We start from the raw sequence: 14,879 nt of genomic DNA on the forward strand, positions 1-14,879 counted from the left end.
TTAATACCCTATTAATATCCTCTAATGCCACATCATCCTTCCCACCTCACTCAAATGTAATGCCACATCACCCTTCCCACCTCACTCAAAAGTAGATATAAAATCAGGGAAATGCAAGTTCTAATCAGTTGTGTATTTGTGAAGTCTTTGAAAATGTAATAAGTTTTACGAAACGCGCCCGTGTCGCGTCAGACTAGAAATAAAAATGAATTTTGGAGAAGTGATTTTTGATTTACCTCCAACAGTGAAGCATAATGTACGAAAGATTGAGAAAATTCGTGTTAGAATTATTAATCTTACTTTTTCGGTCATATTTAATAAAATATAATATATATATATATATATATAATATATATATATATATATAATATAATATATATATATATATATATATATATATATATATATATATATATATATATATATATATATATATATATATATATATATATATATATATATATATATATATATATATATGTCGTACCTAGTAGCCAGAACTCACTTCTCAGCCTACTATGCAAGGCCCGATTTGCCTAATAAGCCAAGTTTTCATGAATTAATGTTTTTTCGTCTACCTAACCTACCTAACCTAACCTAACCTAGCTTTTTTTGGCTACCTAACCTAACCTTACCTATATATATAGGTTAGGTTAGGTTAGGTAGGGTTGGTTAGGTTCGGTCATATATCTACGTTAATTTTAACTCCAATAAAAAAAAATGACCTCATACATAGTGAAACGGGTTGCTTTATCATTTCATAAGAAAAAAATTATAGTAAATATATTAATTCAGGAAAACTTGGCTTATTAGGCAAATCGGGCCTTGAATAGTAGGCTGAGAAGTGAGTTCTGGCTACTAGGTACGACATATATATATATATATATATATATATATATATATATATATATATATATATATATATATATATATATATATATATACATATGCATTTACATATGCATATGTGTATATACCCTTACCAAATCTGAATTTTCGAAGTTGGGTCATCATGTCAACAATGCTGTGTTGGCTCGGGGTGGTGAAGAACTTCTGCTTGGTTGTTTGGGTTAGGTTGAATTGATTCAACCAGAAACCTTTGAAGTAGACGGTGTTGACCAGCGCCATCAGTGTCGTGGCCACGTCGCTCTCTGTCACCACAATTGGGATCTTGCCTCGCGTTGTTTTGTTCACGAACTGGTTGATTGTCGCAGCTGCTTTGGCCGCCTGTCAACATAACGATAAGATTAAGCTCAGTGCCTTTACGTGACTCTTCAATCCATCACATTATAAGCTGACAATAGTTTCTACCGACCTTTCAAGGGGGAGAGTTAGAGAAGTAACATAAAGAAGTTCTTTGGATTTTAAGAAAAAAGTTTTCTGAATCCAATTTCAGAAGATTGCAAGTTAACTGTTGTAGATAATCAAAGCTCAGGTGTTCAGACAAGACCTTAGTGATGGTGCACAAGACACCATAACATGGTGGTGACCACAGCTCAGGTGTTCAGACAAGACCTTAGTGATGGTGCACAAGACACCATAACATGGTGGTGACCACAGCTCAGGTGTTCAGACAAGACCTTAGTGATGGTGCACAAGACACCATAACATGGTGGTGACCACAGCTCAGGTGTTCAGACAAGACCTTAGTGATGGTGCACAAGATACCATAACATGGTGTCGTGTGTCATCACCATACCCTCCCCCTCATACCATCACCCTACCCTCCTCCTCATACCATCACCCTACCCTCCCCCATCAACCTACCCTTCCCCTCACACAATCACCCTACCCCCCTTCACACTATCACCCTACCCTCTCCCCCTCACAACATCACCCTCCCCTCCCCCTCACACCATCACCCTACCTTTCCCCTCACCCCGATCAACCTACTCTCCCCCTCACAACATCACCCTTCCCCCTCACACCATCACCCTACCCTCACCCTCACACAATCACCCTACTCTCCCCCTTACACCATCACCCTACCCTCCCCTCCTCCCCCCCTCACATCCACCACTCAACCCTCACCCTCACACAATCACCCTACCCTCTCGCCTCACACCACAACCCTACCCTACCCCTCACACTACCACCCTTCCCTCCCCACCTCACACTATCTCCCTATCCTCCCCTCCCCCCTCACATCCACCACCCTACCCTCCCTCTCACACCATCACCTTCCCCTTCCCCTGACGCCATAATCCTCCTTCCCCCACACTCCCTCTTCCTCTCCCTACCCCTCTCCCCTCACCCCATCACCCTACCCTTCCACCTCACACCATCACCCTACCCTCCCCTCCCCTCCCATTACCCTCCGCCTCACACCGTCACCCTGCCCTCTCCCCTCACTCAATCACCCTACCCTACCCCGTCATACCCATCACCCTTCCTTCCCCTCACACCATCACCCTACCCTCCCCTCTCACCGATCACCCTACCCTCCCCCTCACACCTATCTCCCTACCATTCCCCTCACCCTCTTCACCCTACCCTCCCCCTCACCCCATCACCCTACCCTCCCCCTTCACACCCATCACTCTACCCTCCCCCTTCACACCCATCACCCTACCCTCCCCTGTCACCCTCATCATCCTACCCTCCCTCCTCCCCTCATTACCCTACCCTCCCCCCTCACACCCAACACCCTTCCCTGCCCTGTCACCCTCATCGCCCTACCTTTCCCGCACCCTCATCATCCTACCCTCCCCCTCACCCGCATCACCCTACCCTCCCCCCCCTCACACTCCTTTACCGTGAGGACTACCTCCAGAAAGCAGATGTCCTGCTCTCTTACTCCCGCACTTATGCCCACTGACTTCTAACCCTTTGGATCGCCTTAAAACTTCCTTTAACCGCAAACTAAGACAGCTCTCTAGTCTTTGTCCTCCTGAATTCGATCTCAATAAACGTTTCCGTGTCATCTGCCCTTCTCTTCCTTATTTTTAGGGTCTATCTAAGACTCATAAACCTGGTGTTCCTCTTCGTCCAATCATTTATTCACGGGGCTCTGTCAGCTATTCTCTTGCCTACTGGCTCGCTAAAACCCTGACGCCTTACCTTGGCACTTTTTCTCCTGCCCACCTTCATCACGCTCAGGACTTAATAGAAAGACTGCGCCTGTAGCCATCCTGTACGATGCTTAGTCATGATGTCGACTCTCTGTTCACTAATGTTCCCCTCGATGACGTTCTCTCTTTCCTTAGACAAAAGGCTACTGGGGTCCTTCTTCCTCGCCCGCTTCCCACTGACGTTTTCCTTAAACTCATTAGACTCTGTGTTGACTCTCCTTCTCTTTCAATGGTAAATATTACACTCAAACTCGGTGTCGCTATCGGTTCCCCTCTCTCCCCTGTTCTTGCCAATTTCTACATGGAATACTTCGAGACTGTTCTTCTTCTACCTCTTCCTTCTGTTGATACTCGTCCCTCTCTCTGGCTTCGCTATGTTGATGACATTTTTTCTTTATCGCCTCATGACCTTCGTCTTTTCCAGCCTTTCCTCGCCTCTCTTAACAATCAGGCTCCTTCCATCCATTTCAAAGTTGAATGGGAATCTATTTCCCTCCTTCCTTTCCTTGACGTTCACGTTCACAGCTCTGTGTCCGGGTTCTCTTTCTCTGTCTACCGCAAACCCCTGCATAGCGGCATGTACATTCACTTCTTTTCCTACCATCCTCCTTCTGTTAAGAAAAGTGTCCTCGTCTCTCTTCCTCCACGCTCTACGCATCAGCGACCCTCAGTTTCTTGATTCTGAAATTGCCTTTATCTACAAATCATTCTCACGTCTTGGTTACCCTTTGTATTTTATATACTGTGCCTACTCTCAAGCTAATCGAAATTTCTTTCATGCTAAACCTGCTTCCAACTCTAGTAGCACTGTGCTCTGCCTTCCCTTCATATCTGAACTCAAAACGCTTACTAATACCTTTCATCCTCTTGACATAATTCGCAGCAATCTAGTTCACACTGCTCCTCCTGCTTCTAATGCCGCTGGTGTCTAATCTATTTCCTGTTCGTCTTGTCCTCTCCAATACTTAGGTGAAACTGGCCGTACACTTAATGACAGACTTAAAGAACACAAAGAAGTGTTAAGTCTGCAGACACAAACAATGCTCTCGTCTGTCATGTTTGGGATTCTTATCATTCTATTGACTGGTCTTCCTTCAAAATAATCTTTCTTGCCTCTACACAGACGCCGTCGTGTTGAATCGGCTCTGATACACAACATAACCAACATGAACTTGAGTGCTGGTTTTATTGCTGTTGACTCCCACCTTTCACAGTATATACTCAACTGCTCTAAACTTTCTAACAAGCGTGACGTAATGTAGGCTTACCCTTACATTTATCTTAGTTTGTTTCTTTCTTTCTTTTCCTTGTTTTCTCTAACGATCCCTTTTTTTATTCCTTTATTATATTTTAATTATTTCTTATTCCTTTATTTTTTAAGAATTATTTCTTATTCCTTTATTTTTTAAGAATTATTTCTTATTCCTTTATTTTTTAAGAATTATTTCTTATTCCTTTATTATACTTTACCTTTCGTACCTTCTGCCTTGCTTTTCCCTCCTCCATGATTTCCTTCTCCTTATCTCTCTCTTGCCAATTTTTTCTCATCACAATCGACTTGAGAATGGTATATCTAGGATATCTTGAGATGATTTCAGGACTTAGCCTCCCCGCGGCCCGGTCCTCAACCAGGCCTCCTTTTTGTTACATACCCCCAGGAAGCAGCCCGTAGCAGCTGGGCTGCTACAGGCTGTTTCTGGGGTATGGGGGCTCTGCGGGTACCTGGGCCCGTACCCAGCAGGTACGGGCCCAGGTACCTATTTACTGCTAGGTAACAGGGGCATCAAGGTGAAAGAAACTTTTTGCCCATTTGTCTCCGCCTCCATCGGGGATCGAACCCGGAACCTCAGGACTATGAATCCGAAGCGCTATCCACTCAGCTCTCTGGCGCCCGTACAGGACGGGCCGAAACGTCGTCTTCCCTTCACTTTCTAATGTGTGGGGTTGGTCAACATATTTCCGTCACGTTATTGTGACTCCTCGTCAGCACTCTAGAAGTTCTCTACCCTGCTGTCGCGCTGTTGACGAGGCCAGGAGATACTATAGAAGTTCTCTACCCTGCTGTCACACTGTTGACGAGGCTAGGAGATACTCTTGAAGTGCTCTACCCTGCTGTCACACTGGTAACGAGGTCTTGAGGGACTCCTGAAGTACTCTACCCTGCTGTCACACTGTTGACGACGCATTGGGGGACTCTTGAAGTACTCTACCCTGCTGTCACACTGGTAACGAGGACTTGAGAGACTCTTGAAGTACTCTACCCTGCTGTCACACTGGTAACGAGGTCTTGAGGGACTCTTGAAGTACTCTACCCTGCTGTCACACTGTTGACGACGCATTGAGGGACTCTTGAAGTACTCTACCCTGCTGTCACACTGGGGACGAGGCCTTGAGGGACTCTTGAAGTACTCTACCCTGCTGTCACACTGGGGACGAGGCCTTGAGGGACTCTTTGAAGTACTCTACCCTGCTGTCACACTGGTGACGAGGCCTTGAGGGACTCTTGAAGTACTCTACCCTGCTGTCACACTGGGGACGAGGCCTTGAGGGACTCTTTGAAGTACTCTACCCTGCTGTCACACTGGTGACGAGGCCTTGAGGGACTCATGAAGTACTCTACCCTGCTGTCACACTAGTAACGAGGACTTGAGGGACTCTTGAAGTACTCTACCCTGCTGTCACACTGGTAACGAGGACTTGAGGGACTCTTGAAGTTCTCTACCCTACTGTCACACTGGGGACGAGACCAGGAGGCTTCATGTGAATTATAATATTTCACAAATAAATATAGACAGAAGGTGATATGCAGAAATAGACTGACCTGTGAGAAGTCGATATTCTCCACCTCTTTCTTAAGGACATCTCTGATGCAGTCCCGAAGAGGGAAGCCGCTCTTCACATACACTTTGTTGGCCAAGTCTATCACATAGTCACTCGTGTTGCTCTGTCTCTCTGCGTTTCTGTAGGGGCATCTTAATTATTATATATAATACATGCGTTTATAAACGCTCATAAATAACAAGTTACAGAGGACTCAAATATTCAATTATACATATAATAATTAAGATGACAAGTAAGGAATGTGAGTGGACTCACAGACGGTCGAGGGCCCTGTAGGTAGCCAGAGTGGTTGAAGGGTCTCTGAGACGAAGGGTGTCCTGCAGCTGCTGACGAGTCCTGCCAGCAGACCCAAAGTAGGCCAGGACCAGGGCGGTCCACACGCTGTAGGGCGAGAAGAAAAAGTTTCCTGTGGCGGTGGGTGGATAGAGCTGCTTGAAGAGGTCCAAGCTGAAGGGGGTGATGTGGGCCAGGTCAGGTGGGGGAGGTCACCACCAGCTTGTCATTGTTGGAGATACACTGAGGCCTCACCACACTCACCAGCGTCACCACCAACACTGCTGCACACCACAGCTTCCTCATACTGTGGGGAAGAGGACTGTAGCAGCGGCGCTCCACCAACACTGATGACTACTTTATTATATTACAAATAACAATATCTTATTGAATTAAATATTTATACAAGTAGAAGCTCGCAGTCGTGTGAGGAGAGTTGTGGTGTAATAGTTTTGTTGGTGATAGGTGGTGGTGATGGAAGGTGGGGGGGGGGAGCGGGGTGCGGGGTGGTGGTGATGGATGGTAGTGATGGGTGCAGGTGATGGGGTGCTGGTAATGGACGGTGGTGATGGGTGGTGGTGATAGATGGTGGTAATGGGTGGTGGTGATGGGTGGTGGTGATAGATGGTGGTAATGGGTGGTGGTGATGGGTGGTGGTGATGGGTAGTGGTGAGGCACTATACACTCACCCATTACACACACACACACACACACACATACCGGTGTTGGGTGGTGACTGATCAGTGGTACAGTAAATTAGTGAACTGTAACACAACGATACAGTGACTGACTCCAGAGCTTTGTGTAGATCTACTAGCACTTAGTGAATCACCAAGTGGGAGACAACGACGGATTGCCATCGTCATCCATACATCGTCATTACTCATCTGGTTGTGTGAGCGGGAGGCAGACTGGTATGCACCCCTCACTGGTCAACTAATCAGGTGTACAGATTGAGGTAAAATATTATCAAATTCTTGTTCATGATATCATATATATATATTTAAAAATCTCAAAGTGGCTCATCTTAGGTATAAGTTAACGCTTACGGGACCCCCGTAACACACGCACGCATGCACACGTACGTTTGCAAGCACACACGCACGCACACGCAAAAATAAACACACACACACGCACGCACACTTGCTTGATCTGATATTTACCCTAAATGAGTCGGATATAAGGGAAGTTAAGTTGGAAGTCCCCTTGGGAATGAGTGATCATAGTGTATTGAGCTTTGAGTACCTGGTTGAGCTAGGAATTATCACCCCCCAAAAAAGAACTGGGAAACAAAGGGCTGGCGTACCGAACGGGAAACTATGAGGAGATGAATAAATTCCTATGGGATATACATTGGGACATAGAACTCGGAACCAAGTCCGTACAAGACATGATGGACTATGTCACCCAAAAATGTCAGGAGGCTGTAAGCAGGTTTGTCCCAGCCCGACAGGAAAAAACAGAGAAGCAAAGGAAGAATTCGTGGTTTAATAGGGAATGTATGAAAGCAAAGGAGCTGAACAAAAGGGCATGGAGGAACTCCCGCAATAACAGAACACCAGAAAGAGAGAGAGATACCAGAGAACCAGGAACGAGTATGTTAATGTGAGAAGAGCAGCTGAGTAAAGGTATGAAAATGATATAGCTAATAAAGCCAAGACTGAACCAAAGCTACTACACAGTCACATCAGGAGGAAGACAACCGTGAAGGAACAGGTGATGAAACTTAGGGTGGGCGAGGACAGGTACACAGAGAAAGACAAAGAGGTGTGTGAAGAACTCAACAAAAGGTTCCAAAAGGTCTTTACAATAGAACAGGGAGAAGTCACGGCGCTAGGAGAGGTGGCAGCAAACAAGGTGACCTTGGAGAGGTTCGAAATTACAAAAGATGAAGTCAAGAAACACCTATTGGAGCTGGATGTGAGAAAAGCTGTTGGGCCGGACGGAATCTCACCATGGGTATTGAAAGAGTGTGCAGGAGCACTTTGCTTGCCACTCTCCATAGTGTATAGTAGGTCACTGGAAACGGGAGTCCTACCAGAAATATGGAAGACTGCTAATGTAGTACCAATATACAAAAAGGGTGACAGACAAGAGGCACTGAACTACAGGCTAGTGTCCTTAACTTGTATACCATGCAAGGTGATGGAGAAGATTGTGAGAAAAAACCTAGTAACACATAAGGAGAGAAGACACTTCGTGACAACCCATCAACATGGGTTTAGGGAGGGTAAATCTTGCCTTACAGGCTTGATAGAATTCTACGATCAGATGACAAAGATTAAGCAAGAAAGAGAGGGATGGGCGTGCTGCATTTTTTTGGACTGTCGGAAAGCCTTTGACACAGTACCCCATAAAAGGTTGATGCATAAGCTGGAGAAACAGGCAGGAGTAACTGGTAGGGCGCTCCAGTGGATAAGGGAGTACCTAAGCAACAGGAAGCAGAGAGTTACAGTGCGGGGTGAGACCTCAGAATGGCGTGAAGTCACCAGTGGAGTCCCACAGGGCTCTGTACGTGGACGTATCCTGTTTCTGATATACGTAAATGATCTCCCAGAGGGTATAGACTCATTCCTCTCAATGTTTGTTGACGACGCCAAAATTATGAGAAGGATTAAGACAGAGGAGGACAGCTTGAGGCTTCAAGAAGACCTGGATAAGCTGCAGGAATGGTCGAACGAATCGCTGTTAGAGTTTAACCCAAGCAAATGTAATGTAATGAAGATAGGGGTAGGAAACAGGAGACCAGATACAAGGTATCATTTGGGAGATGAAATACTTCAAGAGTCAGAGAGAGAGAGAGAAAGATCTGCGGGTTGATATCACGCCAGACCTGTCCCCTGAAGCTCATATCAAGAGGATAACATCTGCAGCATATGCCAGGTTGGCTAACATAAGAACGGCCTTTAGAAACTTGTGCAAGGAATCTTTCAGAACATTATATACCACATATGTCAGACCAATCCTGGAGTATGCGGCTCCAGCATGGAGTCCATATCTAGTCAAGCATAAGACTAAGCTGGAAAAGGTTCAAAAGTTTGCCACCAGACAAGTACCCGAACTGAGGGAGTATGAGCTACGAGGAGAGACTACGGGAATTAAACCTCACGTCACTGGGAGACAGAAGAGTTAGGGGGGACATGATCATCACATACAAGATTCTCAATGGAATTGATTGGGTAGATAAAGAAAGACTATTTAACACAAGAGGCACACGCATTAGGGGACACAGGTGGAAATTGAGTGCCCAAATGAGCCAAAGAGACATTAGAAAGAATTGTTTCAGTGTCGGAGTAGTTGACAAATGGATTGCATTAGGAAGTGATATGGTGGAAGCTCCATATAAACAGCTTCAAGTGTAGATATGATAGAGCTCCGTAGACTCAGGAACCTGTACATTAGTTGATTGACAGTTGAGACACGAGACAAAAGAGCCAGAGCTCAACCCCTGCAAGCACAACTAGGTACGTACCTACCACAGCCACCCACACACTCACCCATTACTCTCTCTCTCTCACACACACACAAACACACACACACACACACACACACACACACACACACACACACACACACACACACACACACACACACACACACACACACACACATATATACACATACACACCATATATGGGTTTCCCTCTTTGCCCTGATCTTGCCAACTCTACGTGGAACACTTCGAAACTGTTCTTCTTCTTCTTCCTTCTATAGATACTCGTCCCTCTCTCTGGCTTCGCTATGTTGATAACATTTTGCTTCATGGCCTCATGACCTTAGTCTTTTCCATCCTTTCCTCTCCTCTCGTAACAATCTGGCTCCTTCCATCCATTTCAAAGTTGAATGGGAATCAAATTCCCTCCTTCCTTTTCTTGACGGGGCCTCCCCAGCCTGGCCTCCCCAGCCTCGCCTCCCCAGCCTCTCCTCCCCAAACTGTCTTCCCAAGTTTGGCTTCCCCAGCCTGGCCTCCCCAGCCTGGCCTCCCCAGCCTGGCCTCCCCAGCCTCGCATCCCCAGCCTGGCCTCCCCAGCCTGGCCTCCCAAGCTTGGCTTCCCCAGCCTGGCCTCCCCAGCCTGGCCTCCCCGTCCTCGCCTCCCAAGCTTGGCCTCCCCATCCTGTCCTCCCAAGCTTGGCCTCCCCAGCCTGTCCTCCCAAGCTTGGCCTCCCCAGCCTGTCCTCCCAAGCTTGGCCTCCCCAGCCTGTCCTCCCAAGCTTGGCCTCCCCAGCCTGTCCTCCCAAGCTTGGCCTCCCCAGCCTGTCCTCCCAAGCTTGGCCTCCCCAGCCTGTCCTCCCAAGCTTGGCCTCCCCAGCCTGTCCTTCCAAGATTGGCCTCCCCAGCATGTCCTCCCAAGCTTGGCCTCCCCAGCCTGGCCTCCCCAGCCTCGCCTCCCAAGCTTGGCCTCCCCAGCCTGTCCTCCCCAGCCTGTCCTCCCCAGCCTGGCCTCCCCAGCCTCGCCTCCCAAGCTTGGCCTCCCCAGCCTGTCCTCCCCAGCCTGTCCTCCCCAGCCTGTCCTCCCAAGCATGGCCTCCCCAGCCTCGCCTCCTCAGCCTGTCCTCCCCAACCTGGCCTCACCAGCCTGGCCTCCCAAGCCTGGCCTCCCAAGACATTCCTCCCCAGCCTGGCCTCCCCACCATGACATCCCAAGCCTGGCCTCCCTAGCCTGTCCTCCCCAGCCTAGCATCCACAGCCTGGCGTCCCCAGCCAGGCCTCCCCAGCCTGTCCTCACCAGCCTGACCACCCCAGCCTGTTCACCCCAGCCTGGCCTCCACAGCCTGGCGTCACCAGCATGGCCTCCACAGCCTGGCGTCCCCAGCCTGGCCTCCACAGCCTGGCCTCCACAGCCTGGCGTCCCCAGCCTGGCCTCCACAGCCTGGCCTCCACAGCCTGGCCTCCACAGCCTGGCGTCCCCAGCCTGGCCTCCACAGCCTGGCCTCCACAGCCTGGCCTCCACAGCCTGGCCTCCACAGCCTGGCCTCCACAGCCTGGCGTTCCCAGCCTGGCCTCCACAGCCTGGCGTCCCCAGCCTGGCCTCCACAGCCTGGCGTCCCCAGCTTGGCCTCCACAGCCTGGCCTCCACAGCCTGGCCTCCACAGCCTGGCCACCACAGCCTGGCGTCCCCAGCCTGGCCTCCACAGCCCGGCGTCCCCAGCCTGGCCTCCACAGCCTGGCGTCCCCAGCCTGTTCACCCCAGCCTGGCCTCCACAGCCTGGCCTCCACAGCCTGGCGTCCCCAGCCTGTTCACCCCAGCCTGGCCTCCACAGCCTGGCCTCCACAGCCTGGCACCCCAGCCTGTTCACCCCAGCCTGGCCTCCACAGCCTGGCCTCCACAGCCTGGCCTCCACAGCCTGGCTTCCACAGCCTGGCATCCACAGCCTGGCCTCCACAGCCTGGCCTCCACAGCCTGGCCTCCACAGCCTGGCGTCCCCAGCCTGGCCTCCACAGCCTGGCGTCCCCAGCCTGGCGTCCACAGCCTGGCGTCCACAGCCTGGCGTCCACAGCCTGGCATCCACAGCCTGGCCTCCACAGCCTGGCCTCCACAGCCTGGCGTCCCCAGCCTGGCCTCCACAGCCTGGCGTCCCCAGCCTGGCCTCCACAGCCTGGCCTCCACAGCCTGGCGTCCCCAGGCTGTTCACCCCAGCCTGGCCTCCACAGCCTGGCCTCCACAGCCTGGCCTCCACAGCCTGGCATCCACAGCCTGGCCTCCACAGCCTGGCCTCCACAGCCTGGCCTCCACAGCCTGGCCTCCACAGCCTGGAGTCCCCAGCCTGGCGTCCCCAGCCTGTTCACCCCAGCCTGGCCTCCACAGCCTGGCCTCCACAGCCTGGCCTCCACAGCCTGGCATCCACAGCCTGGCCTCCACAGCCTGGCCTCCACAGCCTGGCCTCCCAGCCTGGCGTCCCCAGCCTGGCCTCACCAGCCTGGCCTCCACAGCCTGGCGTCCCCAGCCTGGCCTCCACAGCCTGGCCTCCACAGCCTAGCATCCACAGCCTGGCCTCCACAGCCTGGCGTCCCCAGCCAGGCCTCCACAGCCTGGAGTCCCCAGCCTGGCGTCCCCAGCCTGTTCACCCCAGCCTGGCCTCCACAGCCTGGCCTCCACAGCCTAGCATCCACAGCCTGGCCTCCACAGCCTGGCGTCCCCAGCCTGGCCTCCACAGCCTGGAGTCCCCAGCCTGGCGTCCCCAGCCTGTTCACCCCAGCCTGGCCTCCACAGCCTGGCCTCCACAGCCTGGCCTCCACAGCCTGGCATCCACAGCCTGGCCTCCACAGCCTGGCCTCCACAGCCTGGCCTCCCAGCCTGGCGTCCCCAGCCTGGCCTCACCAGCCTGGCCTCCACAGCCTGGCCTCCACAGCCTGGCCTCCACAGCCTGGCGTCCCCAGCCTGGCCTCCACAGCCTGGCCTCCACAGCCTAGCATCCACAGCCTGGCCTCCACAGCCTGGCGTCCCCAGCCTGGCCTCCACAGCCTGGAGTCCCCAGCCTGGCGTCCCCAGCCTGTTCACCCCAGCCTGGCCTCCACAGCCTGGCCTCCACAGCCTGGCATCCACAGCCTGGCCTCCACAGCCTGGCGTCCACAGCCTGGCCTCCACAGCCTGGCCTCCACAGCCTGGCATATACAGCCTGGCCTCAGCCTGGCCTCCACAGCCTGGCCTCCACAGCCTGGCCTCCACAGCCTGGCATCCACAGCCTGACCTCCACAGCCTGGCCTCCACAGCCTGGCCTCCACAGCCTGGCCTCCACAGCCTGGCGTCCCCAGCCTGGCCTCCACAGCCTGGCCTCCACAGCCTAGCATCCACAGCCTGGCCTCCACAGCCTGGCGTCCCCAGCCTGGCCTCCACAGCCTGGAGTCCCCAGCCTGGCGTCCCCAGCCTGTTCACCCCAGCCTGGCCTCCACAGCCTGGCCTCCACAGCCTGGCATCCACAGCCTGGCCTCCACAGCCTGGCGTCCACAGCCTGGCCTCCACAGCCTGGCCTCCACAGCCTGGCATCCACAGCCTGGCCTCAGCCTGGCCTCCACAGCCTGGCCTCCACAGCCTGGCCTCCACAGCCTGGCATCCACAGCCTGACCTCCACAGCCTGGCCTCCACAGCCTGGCCTCCACAGCCTGCAGCGTTGATTATTTTTAAACACTATTTCCTGTTCAACTTAATACTTGGCGCTGCTCCCAATAATATGGTGGTGGTAGAATATGGTGGTGGTAGAATATTGTGGTGGTAGAATATGGTGGTGGTAGAATATGGTGGTGGTAGAATATGGTGGTGGTAGAATATGGTGGTGGCAGAATATGGTGGTGGTAGAATATGGTGGTGGTAGAATATGGTGGTGGTAGAATATTGTGGTGGTAGAATATTGTGGTGGTAGAATATGGTGGTGGCAGAATATGGTGGTGGCAGAATATGGTGGTGGCAGAATATTGTGGTGGCAGAATATGGTGGTGGTAGAATATTGTGGTGGTAGAATATTGTGGTGGTAGAATATGGTGGTGGTAGAATATGGTGGTGGCAGAATATGGTGGTGGTAGAATATGGTGGTGGCAGAATATGGTGGTGGTAGAATATGGTGGTGGTAGAATATGGTGGTGGTAGAATATTGTGGGTGTAGAATATTGTGGTGGTAGAATATTGTGGGAGTAGAATATGGGGGGGTAGAATATGGTGGTGATAGAATATGGTGGTGGTAGAATATAGTGGTGGTTGAATTTGGTGGGTGGTTGAATATGGTGGTGGTAGTATATGGTGGTGGTAGAATATGGTGGGGTAGAAAATGGTGGTGGTGGAATATGGTGGTGGTAGAATATGGGGGGGGTAGAATATGGCCAAATACTCTGGGCATTGATCGTGTACAAGCCATGTATAATTACCTCACAACTGTAGCGACGAGAGAACAAGTCAAGCAGACAACGGCAGCAGCAGAGACCGACAGCAGCAACAGCAGCAGACCGCAGCAGCAGCAGCAGACAACAGCAGCAGCAGACAACAGCAGCAGCAGCAGCAGACAACAACAGTAGCAGCAGCAGACAACAGCAGCAGCAGACAACAGCAGCAGTAGATAGCAGCAGAAGCAGCAGACAACAGCAGCAGCAGCAGCAGCAGCAGACAACAGCAGCAGCAGACAACAGCAGCAGCAGACAACAGCAGCAGCAGCAGCAAAAACCAGCTGACGATCGTGTGGCCAACAGTGTCGGAAAAAACTAGGCAGCAGTTCTTATATACATCTCCCACCCAGACTCCTCCCACCCTGTCTCCTCCCACCCTGTCTCCTCCCACCCTGTCTCCTCCCTCCCTGTCTCCTCCCACCCTGTCTCATCCCACCCTGTCTCATCCCACCCTGTCTCCTCCCACCCTGTCTCATCCCACCCTGTCTCCTCCCACCCTGTCTCATCCCACCCTGTCTCCTCCCACCCTGTCTCCTCCCACCCTGTCTCATCCCCACCCTATCTCCTCCCACCTTGTCTCCTCCCACCCTGTCTCCTCCTACCGTGTCTCCCCCTGTCTCCTCCCACCCTGTCTCTTCCCTCCCTGTCTCCTCCCACCCTGTCTCTTCCCTCCCTGTCTCCTCCCACCCTGTCTCTTCCCTCCCTGTCTCCTCCCACCCTGTCTACTCCCTCCCTGTCTCCTCCCTCCCTGTCTCCTCCCTCCCTGTCTCATCCCACCCTTTCTCCTCCCACCCTGTCTCCTTCCACCCTGTCTCCTCCCA

General features: G+C 51.7%; 1 protein-coding gene across 1 annotated transcript in view; it reads right to left on the minus strand.

Moving 5' to 3' along the window:
• The window catches only part of LOC138364309 (leukocyte elastase inhibitor-like), a 38,050-nt gene extending 23,688 nt beyond the window's left edge, over window positions 1-14,362 (minus strand). The window contains exons 1-4 of the mRNA XM_069323910.1: window positions 14,044-14,362; window positions 6,168-6,492; window positions 5,893-6,031; window positions 984-1,227 (exon numbers count right to left, since the gene is read on the minus strand). Of these exons, the coding sequence (XP_069180011.1) occupies window positions 984-1,128 (145 nt within the window). The 5' untranslated portion in view covers window positions 1,129-1,227; window positions 5,893-6,031; window positions 6,168-6,492; window positions 14,044-14,362. The remainder of the gene's footprint in view (window positions 1-983; window positions 1,228-5,892; window positions 6,032-6,167; window positions 6,493-14,043) is intronic.
• Between the last annotated feature and the right edge of the window lie 517 nt (window positions 14,363-14,879).

The sequence above is a fragment of the Procambarus clarkii genome, chromosome 13 (assembly GCF_040958095.1).
Source record: "Procambarus clarkii isolate CNS0578487 chromosome 13, FALCON_Pclarkii_2.0, whole genome shotgun sequence".
NCBI classification, from domain to species: domain Eukaryota; kingdom Metazoa; phylum Arthropoda; class Malacostraca; order Decapoda; family Cambaridae; genus Procambarus; species Procambarus clarkii.